The 21,880-nt window shown below is 37.4% G+C and overlaps 3 protein-coding genes across 3 annotated transcripts in view; 2 read left to right on the top strand and 1 right to left on the bottom strand.

Moving 5' to 3' along the window:
• Window positions 1-21,880, top strand: part of LOC132798727 (neurotrimin) — a 68,286-nt gene that overhangs the window by 24,177 nt on the left and 22,229 nt on the right. Inside the window, exon 3 of the mRNA XM_060810686.1 lies at window positions 18,717-18,823. Within this exon, the coding sequence (XP_060666669.1) occupies window positions 18,717-18,823 (107 nt within the window). The remainder of the gene's footprint in view (window positions 1-18,716; window positions 18,824-21,880) is intronic.
• LOC132798405 (CD109 antigen-like) lies at window positions 608-7,866 on the bottom strand. The gene is made up of 9 exons (XM_060810256.1): window positions 7,748-7,866; window positions 5,366-6,142; window positions 5,022-5,304; window positions 4,691-4,964; window positions 4,589-4,633; window positions 4,307-4,529; window positions 4,063-4,250; window positions 2,384-4,005; window positions 608-976 (listed from the first exon to the last, which is right to left on the bottom strand). Exons 1-9 carry the CDS (start codon window positions 7,846-7,848, stop codon window positions 782-784), a joined length of 3,708 nt encoding a protein of 1,235 aa, XP_060666239.1. The 5' UTR covers window positions 7,849-7,866; the 3' UTR covers window positions 608-781.
• On the top strand, window positions 14,185-16,158 carry LOC132798644 (uncharacterized). The gene has a single exon (XM_060810581.1). It carries the CDS (start codon window positions 14,489-14,491, stop codon window positions 15,704-15,706), a length of 1,218 nt encoding a protein of 405 aa, XP_060666564.1. The 5' UTR covers window positions 14,185-14,488; the 3' UTR covers window positions 15,707-16,158.

The raw sequence follows: 21,880 nt of genomic DNA, 5'->3' as shown, positions 1-21,880 counted from the left end.
TATAAATTGTTTCCCTTCAGCAATTGTTTTTGAATGCTTTATTTTGCATAAATTACATCGTGTAACCTCTTTCTATTGCTTTTTGTATTTATTTGTATTTATTGAGGCATGCACACACCCACCCACACACACACACACAAACACACACACACCCTTTGCCATTCGCCCATTTATATACTTACACCTTCATTAATATGCCATGATATTGAAGGAGTAAAGTCTGTTGAGTTCACTTGAGTTAAGGAGAAAGAGAAGTCCATTTCCTGTTGCCTGTTTTCGCAACCCCAACCCCAACCCCAATCCCGACCCCGACCCATTCCATTAGGCCACCACACAAATGACTCCAAAAATATGAGACAGATGCGAAAGCGTGGCTTGGCTTTAGCTTCGAGGCGTAAACAAATACGCGACTGCCACGCGTCAGTCATTAAATCACGAATCCTGGAACACACTCAACCCTATCGTGGCTTTTGAACTTCACAAGCAGCAAGCAGCTGTTGTGCCGTGTCTACTACGTGGGAGTACTTCTGGGATGGATGGAGTTTAGCCAGATTATGGAGTGAGTGTCACGTAAGCAACTCAAACCTCGAGTGAGCAAACAGTCTGGTCCCAAAGTTTTTGCCAGTCAAACTCGCAGCAAAACATTGCTAATGAGAGAGGCTGTCTAATTAATATAAAATTCACACACGTTTATTACGGAAATTGGCAATTATACAGACAGAGGTATACAGAGAGAGAGAGAGAGAGAGAGAGAGAGAGAGAGGGAAGAGATGTAAATTTGCTAAAAAGTTACATTAAAATTGCGCACTTGAGGCTTAAGCTGTGAATTTGTATCAGATATTGATATCGTGCCAGGCTGCAAATTTTCCACCAAGTGCTGAAGTACAACAAGCACAGACAAGCAAGTTAATTTGTTAAACTGTATTTGACCCAGACGCACAAGCAATTTGGTATTGCCTTCCTTCGAATCAGCTTGCTGGAAGAGAGAAATGAGAAACGATAAATGTTTAGTATTTAATTGAAGCTTTTGATGAAAAGCTAAGATTTTTTTCTATTTATAACGGAATTTTTTGAAATTATTTATTTGAATTTGGTCAAAAAACTTTAAAGCATAATAAATATTAATGGATGAGCGAACAAATTAAAATCATAATTAAATCAAATACCAAAATCAATTTTTGACACATCTGAAAATTTTATTTTAATCAAGTGCGAACTTAGAACTTAGAAATAATTAAAACAAGTAAGAAAGCTACAGTCGAGTGTGCTCGACTGTGAGACACCCGCTACCCATTTTGAATAAAAGCAATATATTTTGCGGTATTATTCTCAAAACATACCAATTATACTACAAAAATACTAAAAATATATTTTGGGGTATTATTATAAAAAAATATACCAAATATACTAAAAATACTAAAAAATATACCAAATGGTATATTTGGTATATCGATATAGTACCGCATTCAAAATATATCATAGACGGCACAATATACCAGATTGTCGGCCAAAGCAAATTAGACCCCTAGTAAGTAGGCGATTTTGCCCATACAAAGTATTTACTTAATAACTTCCACAATTTTTATCTGATCGCAACCAAATCATAACTACTATAGTTATTATTGTATATACCAAAATTCGCAATTCTAGCTTTACAATTACGCTTGTTATTGGATTTTTTTTATTTACGGGGGCGGAAGTGGGCGTGGCAAAAATTTGAAATAAACTTGATCTGCGTGCAAACATAACAAATGCTGTCGAAAAAAAAATTATAGCTCTATCTCTTATAGTCTCTGAGATCTAGGTGTTCATACGGACGGACGGACAGACACACAGACGGACAGACGGACATGGCTAGATCGTCTCGGCTGTTGACGCTGATCAAGAATATATATACTTTATAGCGTCGGATATGCCTCCTTCTACCTGTTACATACATTTCCTGCCGGCACAAAGTTATAATACCCTTCTACCCTATGGGTAGCGGGTATAAAAATAAATTACTTTGGCTTTGGCAATCTGGTATAATTTGTACTGTGTGGTATATTTTGAATGTAGTAGTATATCGAGATATCGAGCATTCGGCATATTTTGGCATTTTTTAGTATATTTGTTTGGTATATTTTAAGAATAATACCGTACTGTTTTGTTTTTATTGCAAGCACACACGCCTGGAATTGTTATTTTACAATGTTGTCTAGAGATTTTTCTTTTGGAATGTTGAAGAGCAAAATACAAATTTTTAAACCTTGGATAATTTATCCACATAATAATGCCAAAATAATATTCTAAGCATATCTTAATAAGCAATCATTGTGAAATAATTTTCAGTATATTCAAGTAATAACCACATTGGGAAATTGATCATTTTTTAAATACTCACCAACACAAGTTTGTTGGCAACCAGTTGATCCACACTATTTCTGCTGAGCACATATCCCGATTGCAGCCGTAAAATTATTTCACTACCTATGTAAAAATCCTTATTTTTGTTGTCACGCTCCAAGCATATATTTATATACGATTGCGAAATCTTCTTCAGTTTCTTTTGTTCAACTACAATTTTATAAGAGGTGGTCACATTTGCATCGGGATCCGACTGTTGCTTTGGATCATATTGATAGGAACATTGTACCAGCAATTCACCCAGACCATAGGCTATGAAATTGAGTGCTTGAGATTTAGGCTGTATATTGACCATTTGGGTTTGATATTTATTCGATGAATCGAAGCGAATATTCTTCCTCTGACCATTATCTCCAATAATAGTTACGGCCAGATTTACTTCCGGTTCACTTGTTAGCGATCTGGTGTAACTATAGATCGCCTTCCTGGCCACACTGCATTCAAAGCATGCCACTCGACAGTTTTCACCATAGAGTTGAGAGATTAACCATGTGTATATTTCGGTTGTTACATCTTTTTTGCGAGTCACCTGTGAAATGAGAATGTTTGCTGCTATTTCGATATTACAACGTATTTCCGACCAGTTGCCGTTTGTTGTTTCATTGGGCTTCTGCCATGTCTGCAGATTGAAGCCACGCTTCGCCTCCAGTTGATAGTTGGCATGCTTTGCTAGCTGCTTGCTAACCCATCTATGCGACTCCTGTATGCGAATCATGCGGTTGGACAACTGTAGACCCTTGAGCACATCAAGAGAAAGCTCCAAATTACTCAGTTTGCGTCGCTCTGGCGTATTGCAATTTTCCACAAACTCTTTGCGATTCACTCGATGATTGAGAAGATATTTCTCACACTGTATTATCACACGTGGATCAAAAGTAACCGGCGTCTTCTGCAGCAATTGCAACATCTGCAGGGCATAGCCTGTCAACCAGACTGATGTACAATTGCCTTCTGGTTTCTCCGCGAAACTAAATCCAGCATCACGAGCACGCATTCGCTGCATCGACTGAAATCCATCATTGAGCTCATCTTCTAGATGCCGTAGCCATTTCTTCTTCATCCAATTGTGACCCTGGACAAAGTCCCAGAGCAAATAGACACCCATCACTTTGCTGATCACTTGCTCACCGTTGTCTGTACGATCAATGCGCTCGAGACCTTGGATGTTGGCTGCAATCAAGTCGGCACTCAAATAACATTTGACATCGTTCGCTGAAGGTTTGTGTGGCAACTTGATTTCAAACTGTGTGCGCATTGTACGATATCCCATTTTTTTGTAGATATCCTCGTGGTGAGTTACCAATTGACCCGGTTGTATAATTTCGATTGGATGTACTACAGTATCGCTTAGAGCATCACTCACTGCCGTTATAGAAAGTCGCAGAGTGCCAGCTTTAAGAGCACGAATGTAAAGATTAAGAGTGTTGGAACTTTTACGTGCCAACTGCAGATTTTGCTCTACGTAGTCTGAGGCAGGAAAGGTCCTCCGTTTAATGTCTAGTTGTTGAAAGATCTCTGGATTTTGCTTGACTTTAATTACCACATTCATCTTTCTAGGCCGCTGATTGAAGCAATGCACAGGCAGAACTAGAAGTTCGCCTAATTGAAGAGATTTATTTGTAAATTGTTTGACTCATGTTGCAAGCTTTTACTTACCGACTTTTATGTGGCGTGGCACACTGTATTGCAAATATAGATCCTTTGTGGCTTGAATGCTGATGAAGGGCTGTTTGGATTGGAAAAGTGTGAGTCCAGTGTAGGGTTGCATTAAAAATGCATTCAGTTTCCATTCTGTGATTTTAGCAGGAACATGTACTGTAAAGTTTCTCCAGCCAGGTTGCGTGCTAGAAGTTAAGTTATATTACAAATTCATAAATAAATTAATTTAATGAATACCTACTCTTCTACACTTTCGAACAGCATCACATCGTTGAAGTCGTTGTTCGATGGCGGAAGACTGCAGCAGTAAGCATCAATTGGAGATCGACGCAAAGTTATACTGGGGTAAAGTTTTCTTGTTGTTGGTTTTGTTTTTGGAATGTTGCTATCAATGTGATGGAACGCTGCAGATCTCATTCTCATACCTTTCTTTTTCCTTGATGCAGCTGGATTTGCCGGTTTAGCTGCATTATAAAAAAAACTTATAAAGTAGATTCAAGAATTACATTTATATGATACATACTAAAAGCTGACTTTGGTATAAAGGATGATGTCTCATTAACATTCTCTGCAAATAAAAAAGAAATGATTACAATTGATATTTGTTAATCACCGTTGAACTTACTTGGCTTGACTTCGAAAATATTTTTTGCATTCGTCAATACAAATAAACCTAGATTCGAGGCTTTTGGATTCTCAGAGAGTTGCACTTGGTGAGGAAAGGTTAGAAGTGCACCCATAATGATATCAAAATAATGTTCATTGAAATCGTTATCATTCGTCACGCCAAATATTCGACTATCTATTGCCGAAAGACCCATATATGATTTGCCAACTGCATTAACACGAAGTGAGATCACTTCGCCAGGCTTAACTACTGTGGGTGCCATGATATTAACCTTCAAATCCAATTTGAGAGTGAAATGTGTTCTATAATGATATTAGAGTTGACTCACATGATCGTGTTTGCCTCGTTTTAGTTTAATTGTTTGTGTTGCCACATATAAAGCTGTTGAGCCCGATTCCATGCCATAGAGAGTGACATGAACAAACGGCCACATTAACGTAGTTACCCTCAGGTCGATGGTGAATGTGTTGTTTTTATCGGGATAAGATGTGCCGGCTGCCAAAACCATGCCATTAAACATTACTACAGCTATAGTATAGTTGAGTTTCTGATCAAGTTGAAACTTCATTGTCTCAGTGGTCTGCGTTGGAGCGCCAAAGTTAAGCTCAATTCTAAATATATAAAAGAGATTGAGATTTGTAGAAATGCAGATGAAGTTTAGACTTTACTTACAAATTCTCGTTTTTTGGTATTCTTTTTGCTTTATCAGAACGAATTTTTGCTTTGTAAACTTCAGCTGGGAAACTATTTCCAAGTGACACAGATCGACGTGACCGCGATCTTCTTTTAATTGGTCTCAAGTTGCGTAGCCTATTCTCCTTAAAGAGCGTCGAGTTTGTTTCTGAAAATGTAGGATCAAACTGCTCGACTTGGATTTGTGCACATTGTTCGTTCGTATGGACTCCATTCTTCACACAGATATGCCACGCTCCGATGTTTGGATATCTGCCAATGTGCAGCTCTGATTCAAATACGCCTTTAATGGTCGGAAACTCATGGTAGAGACAGACACGGTAGCCCTTTGCATCTTCTATCCATATTGTCGCCTTGTATTCGGGTGTCGCAATCTTCATCAGTTCATTGTGAAAGATTACACGAAATTGCAGCAATTCTCCAGCCCAATATTTTGTTTTCGGTGTTTGAATTTTCACAAAGTTCTTGAAGATTTGCCAAGTCAATTTTTTGGTGGTTGTAAAGTTCATGCCACGCAGTCCATTCACAGTCAAGCTGTAATCACCGCTCTCCAGTTCTGGGAGTTTAAAACGATACGAGCTCATCGGATGCATTGGAGTAATTTGCATTTGCATGCTCATGTAAAATCGGGGACCCTGCAGAATCACCTCACAACTGCAGCTGACACTGCTCTCAAAGATGCCCACAACGACGCCATAGGAACGTTTCGAGAATATCACCTCAGCTGCTGATACTATATAATAACTAGTCTCGTTGCTATACGAATTAAAAATATTAAAAAATAACAAATTAACAGTAACAGAAATGAATTATAAAAAGTAAAATTTTCTGCCTCTCATTGTTTATACTTCCCATTGAAAAGTCGAAAGAGTATCGTAAAAATGAGAAAATATTTCTTCATTTTTATTTCCATTTGCGTTTAAATAATTTATTTATCTACAAATATTTGTAGTATATTGCACATATGGCTAGGCAGACATAAATGAATTATGAAATGACACATTTTCTGCTTCTTTCATACTTATTTAATTATTTTCGCTAACCCTTGAAAAATCGAATTGTGGGTCAATTGTTCTACTTAGTTTACTTACTAGTAATAGTATTTATCATTTTCAATTATATTTTTTACGTGTGTATATAATTTATATGAATATTCAAGTATAATGTATGGCAATACATTTTAAAACACTTATTAGATTGTTTACGCTTACTCTTGAAAAATCGAAAGTGTGTCATAGTTACACTTGAAAAATATTTACAATATTAGTAACAGCTGTTTGGCAATTTGTTAAATAATATTTCCTTAAAACACATGCGGCAATAAATATATACACATATACACTTGTTAGATGTTTAGATGTAAAACTACTATAATTGAAATAACAAAAAGCCCTCAGTCTATATTTGAACTTTAAATATATTTTAATTATTTAGTCAGATTGCGTCGTTTTATGTAAATTTCACTTAATGAGTGTAACCAATTACATAACTTGGCGGCATATATAATATATTATATTATGATTTACAATATTCACATTTCTCGATATATAAACATATTAATTGTTCTCAAGGATATATTTTCCAGGCTTTTTAAACTTACTTCTCGGCAATTTTCTATACAGCGATAGCAACAAAAACGCGAATACAATAATATAGCATTGGTAGGAGCCCTATGCCATGTCACACATTGCGATTTTGATTATTATTTTGATTATTTTAAAATAGGGTATATTCCAAAATATTGTAAGCCGAACTATTTTTTGTAACAATTTCCAAATGTAAACATATGAAAAACAGTTGGACAGAGTTTCTTTGCACTTAATAAAATTTTATTAAAGCTTAACGCTCTGTTATGTTAATGCGCATTCATCTTACCGAAAAATTAATTACATTGTTAACTAACTATTGCTTAATTGCTGAGTTAATCAAATTTGTCTTTAGTTTGCAAATTAAAAAGGTAAAATTATTTAGTCAGTTTGCGTTATTATACATAATTTTCACTTAAGGACCACTATGTAACATGTATAACTTAGCGGCATTCATTCTTGTGAACGAACGCAAATCACTTATACGCACTGTTGCACTTAAATAGTATTTCGTTTATGTGCCAGTTTTTATCATCCAGTGAGATGTTGCACCTGTTAAGCGAGCTACTTATAAACAGTCTATTTCACTCTCCGAACCGTTTAAAAGTTTTGAAAAAATGAATCTAGTCAATTTGTAACACTTCGCACTGCATTATAGCTTTTATTTATGGTGTATTAGTTATTGAATGAAGCACAGGATTCACTTTTCTCGGCATACGTATTAATCATTCGCAAGGATATTTTGTCCTATATAGTGCGTACTATTTAAACTTACTTCTCGGCAATTACCACATCCGAACACAGCGATAGCAACAACAATGCAAATACAATAAACGAGCAATAGTAGGAGCCCCGATGGGGTCTTAATCTATACATGGCGAGGGCCAGAATTGAACTGAACCGATCGTTGAGGCGACTTATAAGTAGCTATAATTGGATTGCTGTTTGTATTTTGCATGCGTTTCGCTTCATTTAGGACCATGTCATTGGCCATTTGCTGCTCCAAATGTGATTTGTATGTGGGTAATTCAATCGGGCGACATCAGATAAAGTGCATAATTGAGCCGCCATCTTGCAAGTCAAGTCCATCTTTGGTTCTGTGAGGGATCTGTGCTGTTGTTTTGGCTGCTCGCTTGTTTGTTTGTTGTCTGCCTCTCGGTCTGTTTGTTTGTTTGGTTGTTTGTGTTGGTTTGCCATCGTGGCCATCGTTCACATCAAAAGCACTCGATGTCTTGATGGTCGTTGTTGTTGTTGTCTCCCGGTTAATAAAGCAGCACTTAGTGTTTGATGAAAGCAAAGGCAAAGCTATGAACGATGCCATTCCCGTTGCCTTTCCCATTGCCATTGGCTGAGCAGCTACTTAAGGCCTCAACTGTGTTCGTGCGTGTGGCTGTGCTTGTATGTGTATGCGTGTGTGTGTCAGTGTGTGTCTGTGTGTGTGTCGTGGCTGTGATGCAGTTATGCGCATTTCCGCCTCAGTAGCTTCTATCCCTGACTTGCTTTGCTTACATTTAAGTGCATATTCACTGCGAGAGTATATGAGCAGTTAGTTATGTACGAGGGTTGCTCGAAAACAAAGATTAATTCAAATTGAAAAAGGCTTGACCAGAAGAGCATGTGAATTATTTTTAAAAACTGAAATTTATTTTTCAACAATAATTATTGCTGTATTATGATATATTGAAATCGAGTTATTATGGTAAATTTTAATTATTACGATTTATTTTCTGAAATATAAAATTTTAAGCTTATTAAGTATTGTATATTATAATATATATACAAAGATGTGGAAATGTTCCACTGATAACATAGCAAATTTCATCGATCGGTTAATATAGATTTTTCATTTATAATATAACTACGAGTATACTATATAATTATAGCTTTGCTATAAGACTCATAACAGTCTTTAAGTCTCTTCATTAAACTGTGATGATGATGTAGTTGTAGGTTCAGAAGGGTGTGCAAAAGCTTCCCCAAAAAATGATAATAATGTTTCTGAATAATGAATAATGTTGATATTAATTACTTATCCTGTCATGTACTTAATGCTGTATTCATTTCAAACTTATTTCGTGCGCCTTTCAAAGCTCTTCGGTCGCCCCGATTGCATTTGCAATTGCCTGGACTGTAGTGAAGACAACAATAACAAGAACAACATAAACAGACGTACACACAAACACAAGCACACACACACAGAGACAGAGAGACAGGCACAAACACAGACACACTGTTGCCATGTCACTCATTCACTCAGTCAAACTGTCAATGCTAGTTTCAATCTTTGTATTTTGTGCTTTCGCCTGCAATTGGCAGTCGAGGCAGCATTACATTTGCTTGATTGAACTTCTGCCCCCAGTCAAACTTGCCCGCCTTCCCCCTCCCCATCCCCCTCGATTCCCATCCACCTTTGTAGTTGGTGTAGAGCGAGCAAACTGTATCTGGTTGTGTGTTTTGGTATTTTCGAATGCCAAAAAGCTTGGCAAGCGTTTGGACTTGGCCAACACACACACACACACACACACACACACACACACACACACACATACACACAAAAGAAAAAAGGAAGGGAACGAAAACGAAATGAAAAACCAAAGGGCAGTTTGCAAAGCCAGTGAGTTACCTCAATGGACGAGACACGTTGTTAAATGCATAAGCAGCAACCCTGACCCACATTCGATGGTCAGGCTGTAACCAGTCCGACCAGTCAGCAGTTCCCAACTGCTTGTTGTACACGACTAACTAGAATCATAGAGCTCTTGAGGAGCAGTTGCATTTTGTGTTGCATAGTTCATGGTGCATGCAACTTAAAGTGCACTTTTCATCAGGAAGTGAAACGAAACGAAACGAAAAGTGAACTTAAGTAAAATATATATTTGTCTAGCTGCATTTTTTTTTTTATATGTTTATTCGCTGCTTCTCAACTCATCACTTAATCCGCCAACTAGGAACAACAACAAAGGCCAAGAGCAAGACAAACTTTCTATACACTCTTTCTCACAGAGAGTTCACATCATTTTTGGTTTCCTTCTGCAGCAATTTTATCTGATATCTGATGTTTGCAAAGAAAAAGAGAGAGGATGAAATACATTTTGAATACATTTGTGTTTTCTTTGAATTTCTTAATCAATCGAATGCCTTCATTTTGTAGAGTGTCGCTGGCTTCGGCTTCATTGTTTGATTTCGATTCTCTTTCTTGACTCGGGCGATTTTCAGCTGCATTTATATGGCCCATATATCTCAATTTGTGCGACTTGTGAATTGGGTTACAGCTTGGTGACTGGTCTAAGCAATTGACTGTGACAGCGTTAAGGAATAGCTTGTGGGTTGAGAGTCGCTAGAGAATATACTGAGAGAGACAGTGAGAGAGGGAGGGAATGGAGTGTAAAGTTTGGCTTCCTCAAATTTCAGATCCTGTCGTCTGAGGTCTGTTGTTCTTTCAGAGCATATCAATTAAGTTTGCTGTAGTCGCTAGTCAGCTTATCATTTGCATGGAAATTACTCAATCCATACACATACAGACCGCACACTTCTTATCCCTTCTCAGAAGCATAAAACTTTACAACTTTAAACAAAATCACAGCTTGGGGAAAACAATGTGAAACACACAAAAGCTGAAACCTTTCACCAAAGAGTTGAGCAATTTAATTTTGTAATTTTCTTCGTTTTTTTTTTTACTTTTACGTCTTCTTTGCGTTTGGAATAAAACAAAAGTTGTGCTCTTTTAAATTCATTTAAACGCTTTTAGCGCTTTTCACGCCAACACAAACCGGAGGATGTCTCCTGCTCGTCTGCAGCTTTATGGATTGCCCATGGTCGGCATCTCCACCCCGCCTCTTCACGCCCCTTTTATCCGCCCTTTTCGTAATGCCATGAAGCAGCAAAGTTTTGTTTTGGTTCTGTAAAAAAATATCTAGCGTCGGTGATGATGGAAAAAAATTGCCAACTTTTGCGACGCACAAAGTGAAACTATCTGAGTAATACGAGTCTGCAAATTCAGGCTAACTAGAGTTGAAAATTTCCTCTACAATGTAGCCAAATGGGTCTCGTAAACTAGCATACGACGTTTGGATCTTTATTACGATTGAGAATTGCCTCAATTTTTGCAACTATAAACAACAAATGTGTGCTAAAGCGTAAGAGTTGGCCAAAAACAAAAAATTATTTGTAAACAACTTACTTTATTTCAAATATTTTAAAAAAAAACTTTGAGCAATTATTAAATTCTGCAAAGTTACTAGTTATCCAATGGAAATTCTTAAATCCTTCTCAAATATTTTTTTATTATTTAGCGAAGTAATTTTGATTTTGAGCATTTTTTAAATGTTACAGTCTCTCAAGTACTCTCAAATTTAATAAGATATGTTAATTACCTTTTTGAAAACCTTTTTTATTATATATTAAATTATTAAGTCTTACAATTTATTAACTATCCTTAGCATCTTTCTTAAATTTCAATCAAAAACATTTGTATTTAATTTTGACAGGATTTCCTTGTTGTTGTTTAGCTATAATTAGATGAGTTAATATAATAGAAAGTTAAATATAATATTATTGCCTAAAACATATGTTTTTTTAAAGCACTATTTGTCTAGAAATTAATATATTCAAGTCAGATTTTGTTTAAGATTTCGAGTTATTCAAAATAATTATTTTATTTCAATATTTGTATATATGAGTATAATATTTTATAAAATGATCTACAAAAGTTTTTTTCTAACTATAAATGTTCTATAAGTTTAGAAATTATTCTATTCCCGTGGAATTTTTTTAAGATTTGAAGTATTATTTAAAAAATAATCGACAGAAAATTCAAGATTTTTTTTTTCAGTTTTGAAGTATTTTTGTTGTTTTGGAGCATTAATAAAATACTGAAAATGTTCAAACTATGCACAGCAGTTGCTTAAATTTTAATATAAACCAAGGGTTATGTGTGAACTGCGTTCTCTTGGATTTGGTCAGCTTAAAAAAAGTTGACGACTTGAACGGTTCTTTGTTGTGGACCAAACTCTGTCTTCGAATCCCAAGCAGCCCATTCATCCGCATGCGTAGCGCATGCCAATTGTGCAATTGTTGGAAAATTTCTTTTGCTAAAAACTTGTACGTTGTGACTTTATCTCTCTCCTTCTCCCTCCCTCCCTCTCTCTCGCTCTTCCGTTAAATGCATAGTTTGGTTCTTTTATTTTGTTATTCTGTTGGCTATGTCTCACTTTTTACGCTTACTGTAACGCCGTAAGCTTTTATTTGTTGCGACACAGAGACAGAGAGAGCGAGAGAGAGAGAGAGAGAGAGAGAATGCGGAAGGACATGCTGGGCTGCTGCTGTCTTAATAGGTGTTGGCAATCATGAAGTTGCTTGCGGTTGCAGGACGCGAATTGGGCCAACAAATGCCACACAAGACCTAGGAGAACTTTTCTTTTTTTTTTGTTTAGTCCCAATGTGCGGAATGTGTGTTTGGCCATTAGTCGCTTTGATCAAATATTTAAAGCTAATGAACAAGATGGGCGTACTGCCAACTTCTAATAGAACAAAGACAACAAAAAATAGGGACACGATGTACTGTACGAGTATGTATGAGAGGGGGGAAAACTAAACTGCAACAAAAGTTCTCATTTGGCATTTTTGTGTGTTTTAAAGGCAACAAATTGTGTAACGCAAAAGAAATAAGACTGAAAGCGAAGGACTTAACATCAACTCGACTGCCCTAAAAGAGTTCAATCAACCTGACAAATTTCAATCAGGCTGCGGCTAAAAACAGACTCGAAGAGACCGAAGGAGACAGAATCGAGGATGTGGAACAGGTAGAGCTGAAGGAGAGTCACGCCATGGCACAATTAGGATGCTGTTGAAGTTTTGTCAATGAATGAAAAGCGTCTGCAACTTTTATTTAACTTGCGAGAGGGTCACACACACACACATGCACATGTGAATAGACATACTAGCTTACACACACACATATTCACCAACTGAGCTTGGTCAACAATTGCTGTCTAGAACGTGCACTCACGTAGAGAGCGACCACATATTCATCTACACACACACACACACACACACACACATACATACACACGGACTCACACAGACTCACACTCGTACTCACACACTTATACTAAGGTAAATGGATAAAATGTGTAGTGGGTCGTTGGATTTTAGCCATTTACGATAAAAGCCGAATGCATCCTTATAAAATCCCAACGATTTGCGCTTTTCAATACAGCTCAGAATAGTTCTTATCGACTCAGCTGGCAGATTACAAAGCATATATGCACATAGCATATACATTTCATGAAATAAATACAATCAATTGTTCTCTTGCGACAATAAATTAATAAAGTGAATATTCTAATAACTCAAATATTAAATTAAAAAGAGATTTTTGCTGTTGTACAAATAGTATGTAGTTATATAAAAAGGCGTATTCAGGCAAACGAATATAGAGTGAGATTTGAGAGATTTTGTTTTATTAATTAAATTAGTTTAATCAAATTAAATTCTTATGTTAATTATACAAAAATAAAAATACCTTAAAAGTTTTTAAAAATATGTTTTCTTATTCGTTTCGTAAATGTTGGTGCATAAATTTTAAAGTATATTAATTCTTTGCATATAGACAGAATAAACAAAAAATGAACTCCTGAGTACCAGATTCATTTTGTCAGAATTCTAGATAATTATATTTATTGATTTACTTGCGGTTACTTGCTTAAATATTAAGTTTACTACGCTAAAGCCGTGGCTCTTATGCGATTGTTCGTATACGTAATATAAGAATTTTATGTTAGGTTAAATGTAAACTGAATTTACTAAGTAAAAAACACACTCTGATTGAGCTTATATTTAATTATAATATGGTATACATACATTAATATATAATATAAGATTCATACTCTTAAAAAAAGATAAGCTTAAGGTTAACTAAATTAACTCTAATAAACTTAACAGAAGTATAACTTGGAGAGCTTTTCAACTCTTTTTAGAGTAGCATTATTACTAATATTAGATCTCTCACCTGCATTTAAATAAATTCGTTACACGTTTCAGTACACTTTGCAGTCCGGCTGAGGGAAAAAATATTGTAAAGCTTAACTTAAATTGGCTTTCGGTTTTGTGGTTTAGTCGCGTGCCAAAGTTGCCTGTGATAACCGCAGCATTTCGCTCAGTGCAGTCGCAGTCGCAGTCGTAGTCGTAGTCGTAGTTGAAGTCGTAGTCGTAGTCGTAGTCTCGGTCAGCGATAAGGCTGTTCATGCAGTTCATTCAGCAGCTGTTGTCGTAATCGACAAACCGACTGACCCCAGAGCTGAACCACAAACACGAACGCCCCCAGTTGCCTCTTCCTGCATCTCCTACACCGCTTCTCTCTCCTCCGCCTCTGCCTCTGTGTCTGCCATTCGCAATCAGACAGAGTCCAGAATAGCGAGCGCTGTTTACATGAAACACAAACCCAACAGCAGCAGTAGCAGCAGCAGCCGAGCTAAGCTGCCTCCTCAGTTAGTTGGCAATTCGAAGTGTTCGCGAGATGTTTAATTTGTCGCTGGTATTTTGCTTGTTGTGGCTTGTGGCAAGTCTTGTTGTGGCCTCTTCTGGGGGGCAGTCATCGATACCACGACTAAATGCCAAAGACTATCAGCTGGAGTTTTTGCGCGCCATTGCAGATCTTGCCGAACAGCGCGCCGAATTAAGTCTTAACGATTATCTACTGCAATTGGAGGACGATGGCAGCTATGCCAATTATACCGAACAGTTGCACACGGCGCGCTCCGCCCGCAAGCTGCAGCCAAAGGTGTTGCTAATTAAACAGCTGCTGGACGCCCAACACCACACACAACTCGATTTGCAGCACACGAGTGTGTTGCGGAATCTCCTCTTCCTCAACCGACTCAGCCAACAGTTGCGCAGTGCTCGGGATGCGAGTGCCCAGGAGATACGACAGCTGCGGTTGCATCGACTCTGCCAGCAGTTTGAGCGACCTCGTCCCACTGTGCAGCACTTGGATCGCCTGATTAATGATCAGACTGTGGGCGCCGCACTGCAGAAGTTGAACCTGACACACAGCGAATCGAGTCTGAATCTAAATCAGTTTGGACAGCAGCTCTATGAGCGAGTTAAGTTATCGGGTGCCGAAATCATAGACAACTATATGCTTATACTGCGCGGTCTGCTGCAAGATATGCTGGACTCGGAACAGATTGAGAACACAACGCAAATGGAGCAAATACTGCAACAACTCGACAGCATGCTGGCCATCAGCGATTTTTTCGAGAAGCGTCAGAGTGTCTACGCATTTCTCGAACGTAATCTCGCAACAGCAGATAACGAGCAAAGGCGTCAGCGTCCGGCGAATATTGCCGGACAGCATTTGACCGAGCAGTTGCTGGATCAACTCAAAGCCAAAGGTCTGGATCTGTTTGTCATCTTTCTGTTCAGCAATTTCGAGTTTCTCGAGCAGGTGCATCGACATTGGGCTGAACTGTTGCCACAGACACCCAGTTTGCTGTACGACGAAACGCATCGCCAGCTCTATGACATTCAACAGCTTTACACCAGCTTCAAACTGGACACAGAGAGTTCGGCGAAATATGAAGCATACTCGCAGGCGCTGCGACGCCTACACGAACGCACAGTGGAGCAAGGAGAGGAAAATCATCACATATTCGAGATGATCAACAATGCGGCACAGAATGTGGGCAGCGTCACCTTCAACATGATCAAGTCCAAGTGCAAGGAAATGGTCTAAGCGATGACCATGAAGAAATAAAATAAATTTAATACCAAATTAATGCAATAAGAGTAAGAGATACAACTAAAGAAATATATCAATTATAATACTATAAAATAAAAATGAAAATGAATACATTCTTAATTGGAATTTTGTGTTGAAGCAATGTTCGTACAGAAAATAACTTGTAAGCCATAATAATATAAAAAAATACAAAAAAATATAATATATATATTTATAGATGTATATATAAGAAGATAGTCCAAGAAAGTGTCAATACCTAAATTAAAAGAAAATTGAACAAAAATAAAAAAGCGAAAAATTACTTATCATATATATTACAATTGGATTTGTTCGTTAGGTACGAGTTGAATAAATCAAAAGTTATGAGAGTAAGTGCAAGTCTAAGATATTTCAAGAAATAAACAAAATTAATTGAATGAAAAATTATAAAAAAAAAAAATGCAAATGCTTTCGAAGAAATATCAATAAATAAAATATATATAAAGTATACAAATTTAAATTTATTCTAAAATGTCAACAAAGTAAATAAAACAAAATAAAAAAAAATATAAAAAAAATATATGGATTTGCTCTTTGTGTAAGTCGAGCAAATTATGGGCTAGGAAAAGCAATTGGTTCAGACTTCTGATAAAATGTCGTGTAGCTTAATTATATTTGGTTTTTCGCTGTTGCTGTTGCTGATGGTGCTTTGTAATATCCGTCACTGTGCCGTTTGCCTGATGCTGCATCGGATGTCGCTTTAATAGCGCTCCAGGCACTCACAACTCCAACTGCATCTCTCCTTCTCTCTCTCTCTCTCTGCCTTTCGCTCTGTGTGTATGTGTGTGTCTCTGTCTCGCTGTCAAACTGTGTGCAGCCTGGCTGTCCTTTGCCGCATTATGCTGATGCTGATGTGGTTGTTTATCTGATGCTGCCAACGGGTCGGATGGGCAACTACTCGCTTCGGTTCGCGGTGCTACTTCAGTCCTCTTAGCCCTGGCTGCCAAACTAATGACTCTTGCTGCCGTTGTCGTTAGCCCAAGCCAGCTAATTAATTGCCGTCGTTGCAGGTGATTAGAACTTAAATGAGTTGCAGCAGCAGCAATAGCAGCAGCGGTTAGAGCATCAACATCGCCAGCATCATCACCAGAAACTAACGCCGGACTGAAGCCAAACACGAACCCGAAACCATAATGATTCCAAAATATGTATAGCTGTCTGTCACTTTGAGCCCAGCTCGGCCAGGTCCAAATGCCATTTGGCTGTGTAATACAATATGTTTGAGTTCCACTCACTTGACTGTCCCCCAAAAGCATTTTGTATTACATCTGCGCAAACATGATTGAGCTGCTAAGCACATCGGGCACTGGACATGTCTATAATTGCCTCTGCTTTGGTATCGAGTGCATGTGCGGATCATAATTGGCATAAAGCGGAATTAGCGGGGAAAAATTCAAAAGCACATCAAAGAATATTGACAATAATTTGAAAATATAATGATAACATTTTACTTATATATATACAAATATAAAATAATTTTAAGACAATCTTAAAAATGTGGGCAGTTTATTTGGAATACATTAAAATGTTATATACTGGTGAATATCGCACTAATTTACAAGATAAGATATTAGTTCAGAGAATAGGAATAAATATAATTAAAATACAATAAAATAAATACATTAAACCAAGAAGTGATTAAATCAGTGAGTGAAAAACAAGTAATTACAAAAATAGGTAATTTAATAAATAAATGAATAAGTATTAATTACGTAGTAATCATTATTGCATTTAAAAATCTGGGAAATGTTTGAAGAAGTTGATTAAATTTCGAATTCTCTGTCATGTCAAATTATTAGCTAGTAATTAAATATTTTGTCACACTAAATTCAGTAGCTAATGATTAATTTACGTATATCATTTTTATAGTCTCTACCCTGGATATTTTGCACTCTATGAATTGCGGATAGCTCACAGTCGGGTACACTCGACTGTAGCTTTCTTACTTGTTTTTAATTGAACAGTTATATAATAAAATATGTTTACTAATTATATCAGTAAATTTTAATAGCTTAAAAACTAGAAAATATTCAATAGAAGTTAAAAGCATCTTTTTCATATGAGAATAACACATAATAGAAATAATTACCCAACTAAGCGCTTGATTTTGAACAAAGCAGACTCTTATCTTGGCTTTAATCTTGCACTGTTATTAGTATAATATATTTAAATCAATACAGCTTAGCAAATTACACATTGATCTTAGTTAAAACAAAGCATTTACTGTTTTAAGCTGCCCTAAACGTTTGCACAACATTTATCACCTTTGGCACATGCCACTGAAGCCCGATGCCTGTTGACCCTGGAGTGTGGCAGTTGCAGTTCAAAAGCAGTGTGAAAAGGGCGGAACAAGTGATGGTTGCAACAAAATAATAACAATAGTCCCCAACAATGCAACCAAATGCAATTTCACACTAGGCTAAACTGCAGCAGGAACAACAGATCCCCAAATTCCGTGGCATCCGTTGGCCAAAAAGGGGCAAAGCGACAGCTCGGCATTGGCATTGAACGCTCTCAAAAGGCGCATGGCGTGAAATTTAATTATGATTTATTGCTTTTGTTGGCCCTTATCTGTTGTGAATATGTGTGGATGAGTGTCTGCCTACCTCTAAACTTTTATGAGCTACTCACATTTGATGCAGATTTTATTGACAGTTTTCTTTTGGCTTTTTATTTTCTATTTGGCTGGCTGTCAAAACTTTTGGTGTGCTGATGCGCTAATCGTTTCAGCTTGTGTCTTTATAGCTGTTAATTCTTAAGTGCTAACATAAATCTGGCTATAAAAATAACTCAGCGCCCCAAATTACATGTAAATCTCCTCAGATTTCGTGGCCAAAGTTATTTATAGCGCGAGTGAAGTGGAGGGAAAACAATTTGAGTTGTTGACTTAATTACATATGCATATAGATATATGTGAATATATTTTTATTAATCGGCATCTCTCTTGTGCTCTGTGTCATTATAGTTATTCTGGAAGATCCGGAATTCACGGATGTCATTGATAACATAACAGTACCCGCGGGACGTAATGTCAAATTGGCCTGTTCGGTGAAGAATCTGGGCACTTATAAGGTAAGTTGATAATACGTAATAATATAAGTGCAATCAACTTGTGTAAAGCTAATCAAACGCCATCGATATGTGCTTGTGCTTTGAGCTGGCAAATACCCTATATATGTATGTATACTTTGGCATTAAGCTATTTCATAACTTGCGATGTCAACTTGAACTCGAGGAAACTTTAAGTCAACTGAAGTTTATTGACTTTGTGATATGCTCAGCTTGACAGGCATAAAACCCAGCAGCAAACTAATATGCCGCTGTCTGGGGCTCAACACATCTCTGGGGCATTCAACAAGAACAACTAGAAAGAAAGCTAACCAAGTCAAGGTCCAGGTCCAGGTCCAGGTCCAGGAGTAGGGAAAGGCAATGGCTTTAGCAACAGGCAACAGGCGCCCCATGGTGGCGGCTGGACAAGAAAGGCCAACGCATTGAACTTGTTGACTTTCTGAGCTACGCTCAACACTTGAGTTTGCCACGAGTAGTTCTAGTGGTTGTTGTTGCTGTTGCTGTCGTTGTTTTTGTTTATATGTACGTAAGTAACATTGTACGCTTCATGTTTGCCCTTTGCTCAGCGCTTGACAGCACAGCAGGCAAACAAAGTGCACAGAGCTCAGCTCAGCTCAGCTGGCATTTTGGCAAACTGTTGTAGTTAGTTAGTAGTAGTCGTAGTAGTAGTAGTGTCTGTCTTTAATTAAGTAATTTGTGCTCCAGTCTCTCCAGACATTGTACAAACTATATAACCAAAAAAAGAAGAGAAAGTAAACCAGCCACCAACACGTTAATCACTTGTTTGCTGCAGTTTGAGAGCCACTGGAAAATGTCACTGCTCAATATTCATTGAGTGTTGCATACTTTTAGGCTGCGTTTGTTATGCATACCACTCGCCACCTCTCTCGCACCGCTCTCTGTCTTTCTCTGGCCAGCAATTTAAATTTGCATCCAATTGAATTTCCATAATGTGCGTCGGCCGAAACGTGCATAAATTTCATTTGACACGACGTGGCACGAGCGGCTATTCGCCTCATCTTTTATCTGGAGAGCGCATGTTATGTGCTCGTAATAATTTTTATGGCCCTTAAGTTTGGCATGCAATCGCTCCTGTTTCACCATCCTCCCTTCCTCCCTCTCTCGCTCTGTGCTTCTACACAACTACTTAACAATGCCCCAGACCCGGTCCCAGACCCGGTCCCAAACTCGTAGCCGGATGCGGACTTCTAGCGCACAGTGTCGCCGCAGGTATGCTCAAAAGTTAACCAGTAGCAAGCAGCAACCAGCAAGCGGTGGCTGCTATAACAACAACAGCAACAGAAACCACGACAACAACAAAAGAAAGAGCATAACTGGAGAGAGGGGAGCAAGAACAACGCGTAGCTGCAATAAAACGTGACTTTGCATGCAAAATAGTTGCGTAGCCGCCAGCAGGCAGGTTACATTGGAATTGATTTTTATATCCTTGTGCTGGATACATGAACTTTGTTGCCAACTTTGGCATCACAGTTGGAACATATGTATTTTTCGATATGATTATCCTATCTAAAATTAGAAATCATAAATGGGGGGAATGGAAAGCAAAGTTAGTGTGAGAACAGATATTCTATGATATGAAGTGTGACTTTCGGTTTCATTTCTTGAGAAGCTAAGCAAAAGTTGATCACTGAATTGAAATATATTGTCACTGCCTCTTAGATCCTACCATTTTGATTAGTTAGTCAGTTAAGTGAAATATATTCATTGATATACTAAACATTCTTATTGCATGATCAAATTATATCAAATACTTTAAATGCAAATTGCAGCCTCGTAGTTCTAAATATTTCGGCTGTGATAGCTCGGGCAGTCAATCAGTTTAGTCAATTTCCAATATAAAAGTAAACTAGACATATTGCGGCATCAAATTATACCAACTCCTTAATGTAAATATTACAACCTCCCAACTTTTGCCGTTTGGGTTCTGCGTTGATAGTTTAGTCAGTCAGTCAGTTGAGACAACTTTATATACATATGTAAGTATGCATATAAAATATATTGATAATCAAATTATGTTCACTATCCTATGTAAATATTGCAGACTCCTAGCTCTGACCATTTGCACAGTTTATGGATTGTTACTCAGTCAAGATTTTGCTATTAGTTTTCTCAAATGCACTTGCGCTTCTTCGATAGAGTATTTAAGATTCTACATTACCACAGATAGTTTCGTTTCTTAATTCTTTTTAACTGCTGCTATTCTTGCCATGCAAATATTTGAGCTGCGTGTAAATTAACTCGCGTAGTTCTTCGACGCTCTTTTAACACGTTTACGCTTAAATTGTTAATATTTCGAGCGTTGCCTCAGCCATTTAGCGGGGTTTACCATTTGGCAGGGTTACTGCCAAAGTGCTGGCAGGGTTGCCAACGTTGCTTCAACTGTCGACATCAGACTACTCATGGCTCTTACTCTAGCCATGTTCTTGTTTGTATTTCAATTTTGCAACGCCTACACAAACAACCAGATATAACAACAACAACAAAGAGCCAGCAGAAGTTTAGTTTTGTTATTGTTACTGTAGCTGTATGTTGTTGTTGTTGTTGTTGTTGTTACTGTTGTTACTCTTACTGTTTGTGCCGGAACGAACCATAAACATTTTCACAGGCATAATAAAGTGTGTTTATTTTAGCTCTGGCTGAAAGTTTTTTGTAGTTTTCTTTTTTTTTTTTAAGTTGTTGTTTAAATTTTTATGACTTCATTTAGTGGCCCATAGACAAGGCTGTAGTCAAAGCGAAAGCCAAAGACTGAAAGAGACTTGCGACATTACGCAAATTGCAAATTGGCCATTCTCTGTCTCGTCTATCGACTTTTGCCATCAGCATATGCCTCAGCATCAAATGTCGTCTGGGTCTTGGTAGTATTCGTGCCACTAAAGATAAATATTCACAGATTTCCAACACGCTTAATGGAAAACTACTCATTCTCATTTCATCTGGCGAAGGAACGAATGAAAAACATAAAAATTGCAGAGCTCGCAAAATCTTAAAGTTGAACTTTACATTATAGAAATAGTAAAGCAACACATTTCGTATTTTTAT

Source organism: Drosophila nasuta, chromosome 2L, assembly GCF_023558535.2.
Source record: "Drosophila nasuta strain 15112-1781.00 chromosome 2L, ASM2355853v1, whole genome shotgun sequence".
Classification (NCBI taxonomy): domain Eukaryota; kingdom Metazoa; phylum Arthropoda; class Insecta; order Diptera; family Drosophilidae; genus Drosophila; species Drosophila nasuta.
This window is presented reverse-complemented; position numbering and strand designations above follow the sequence as displayed.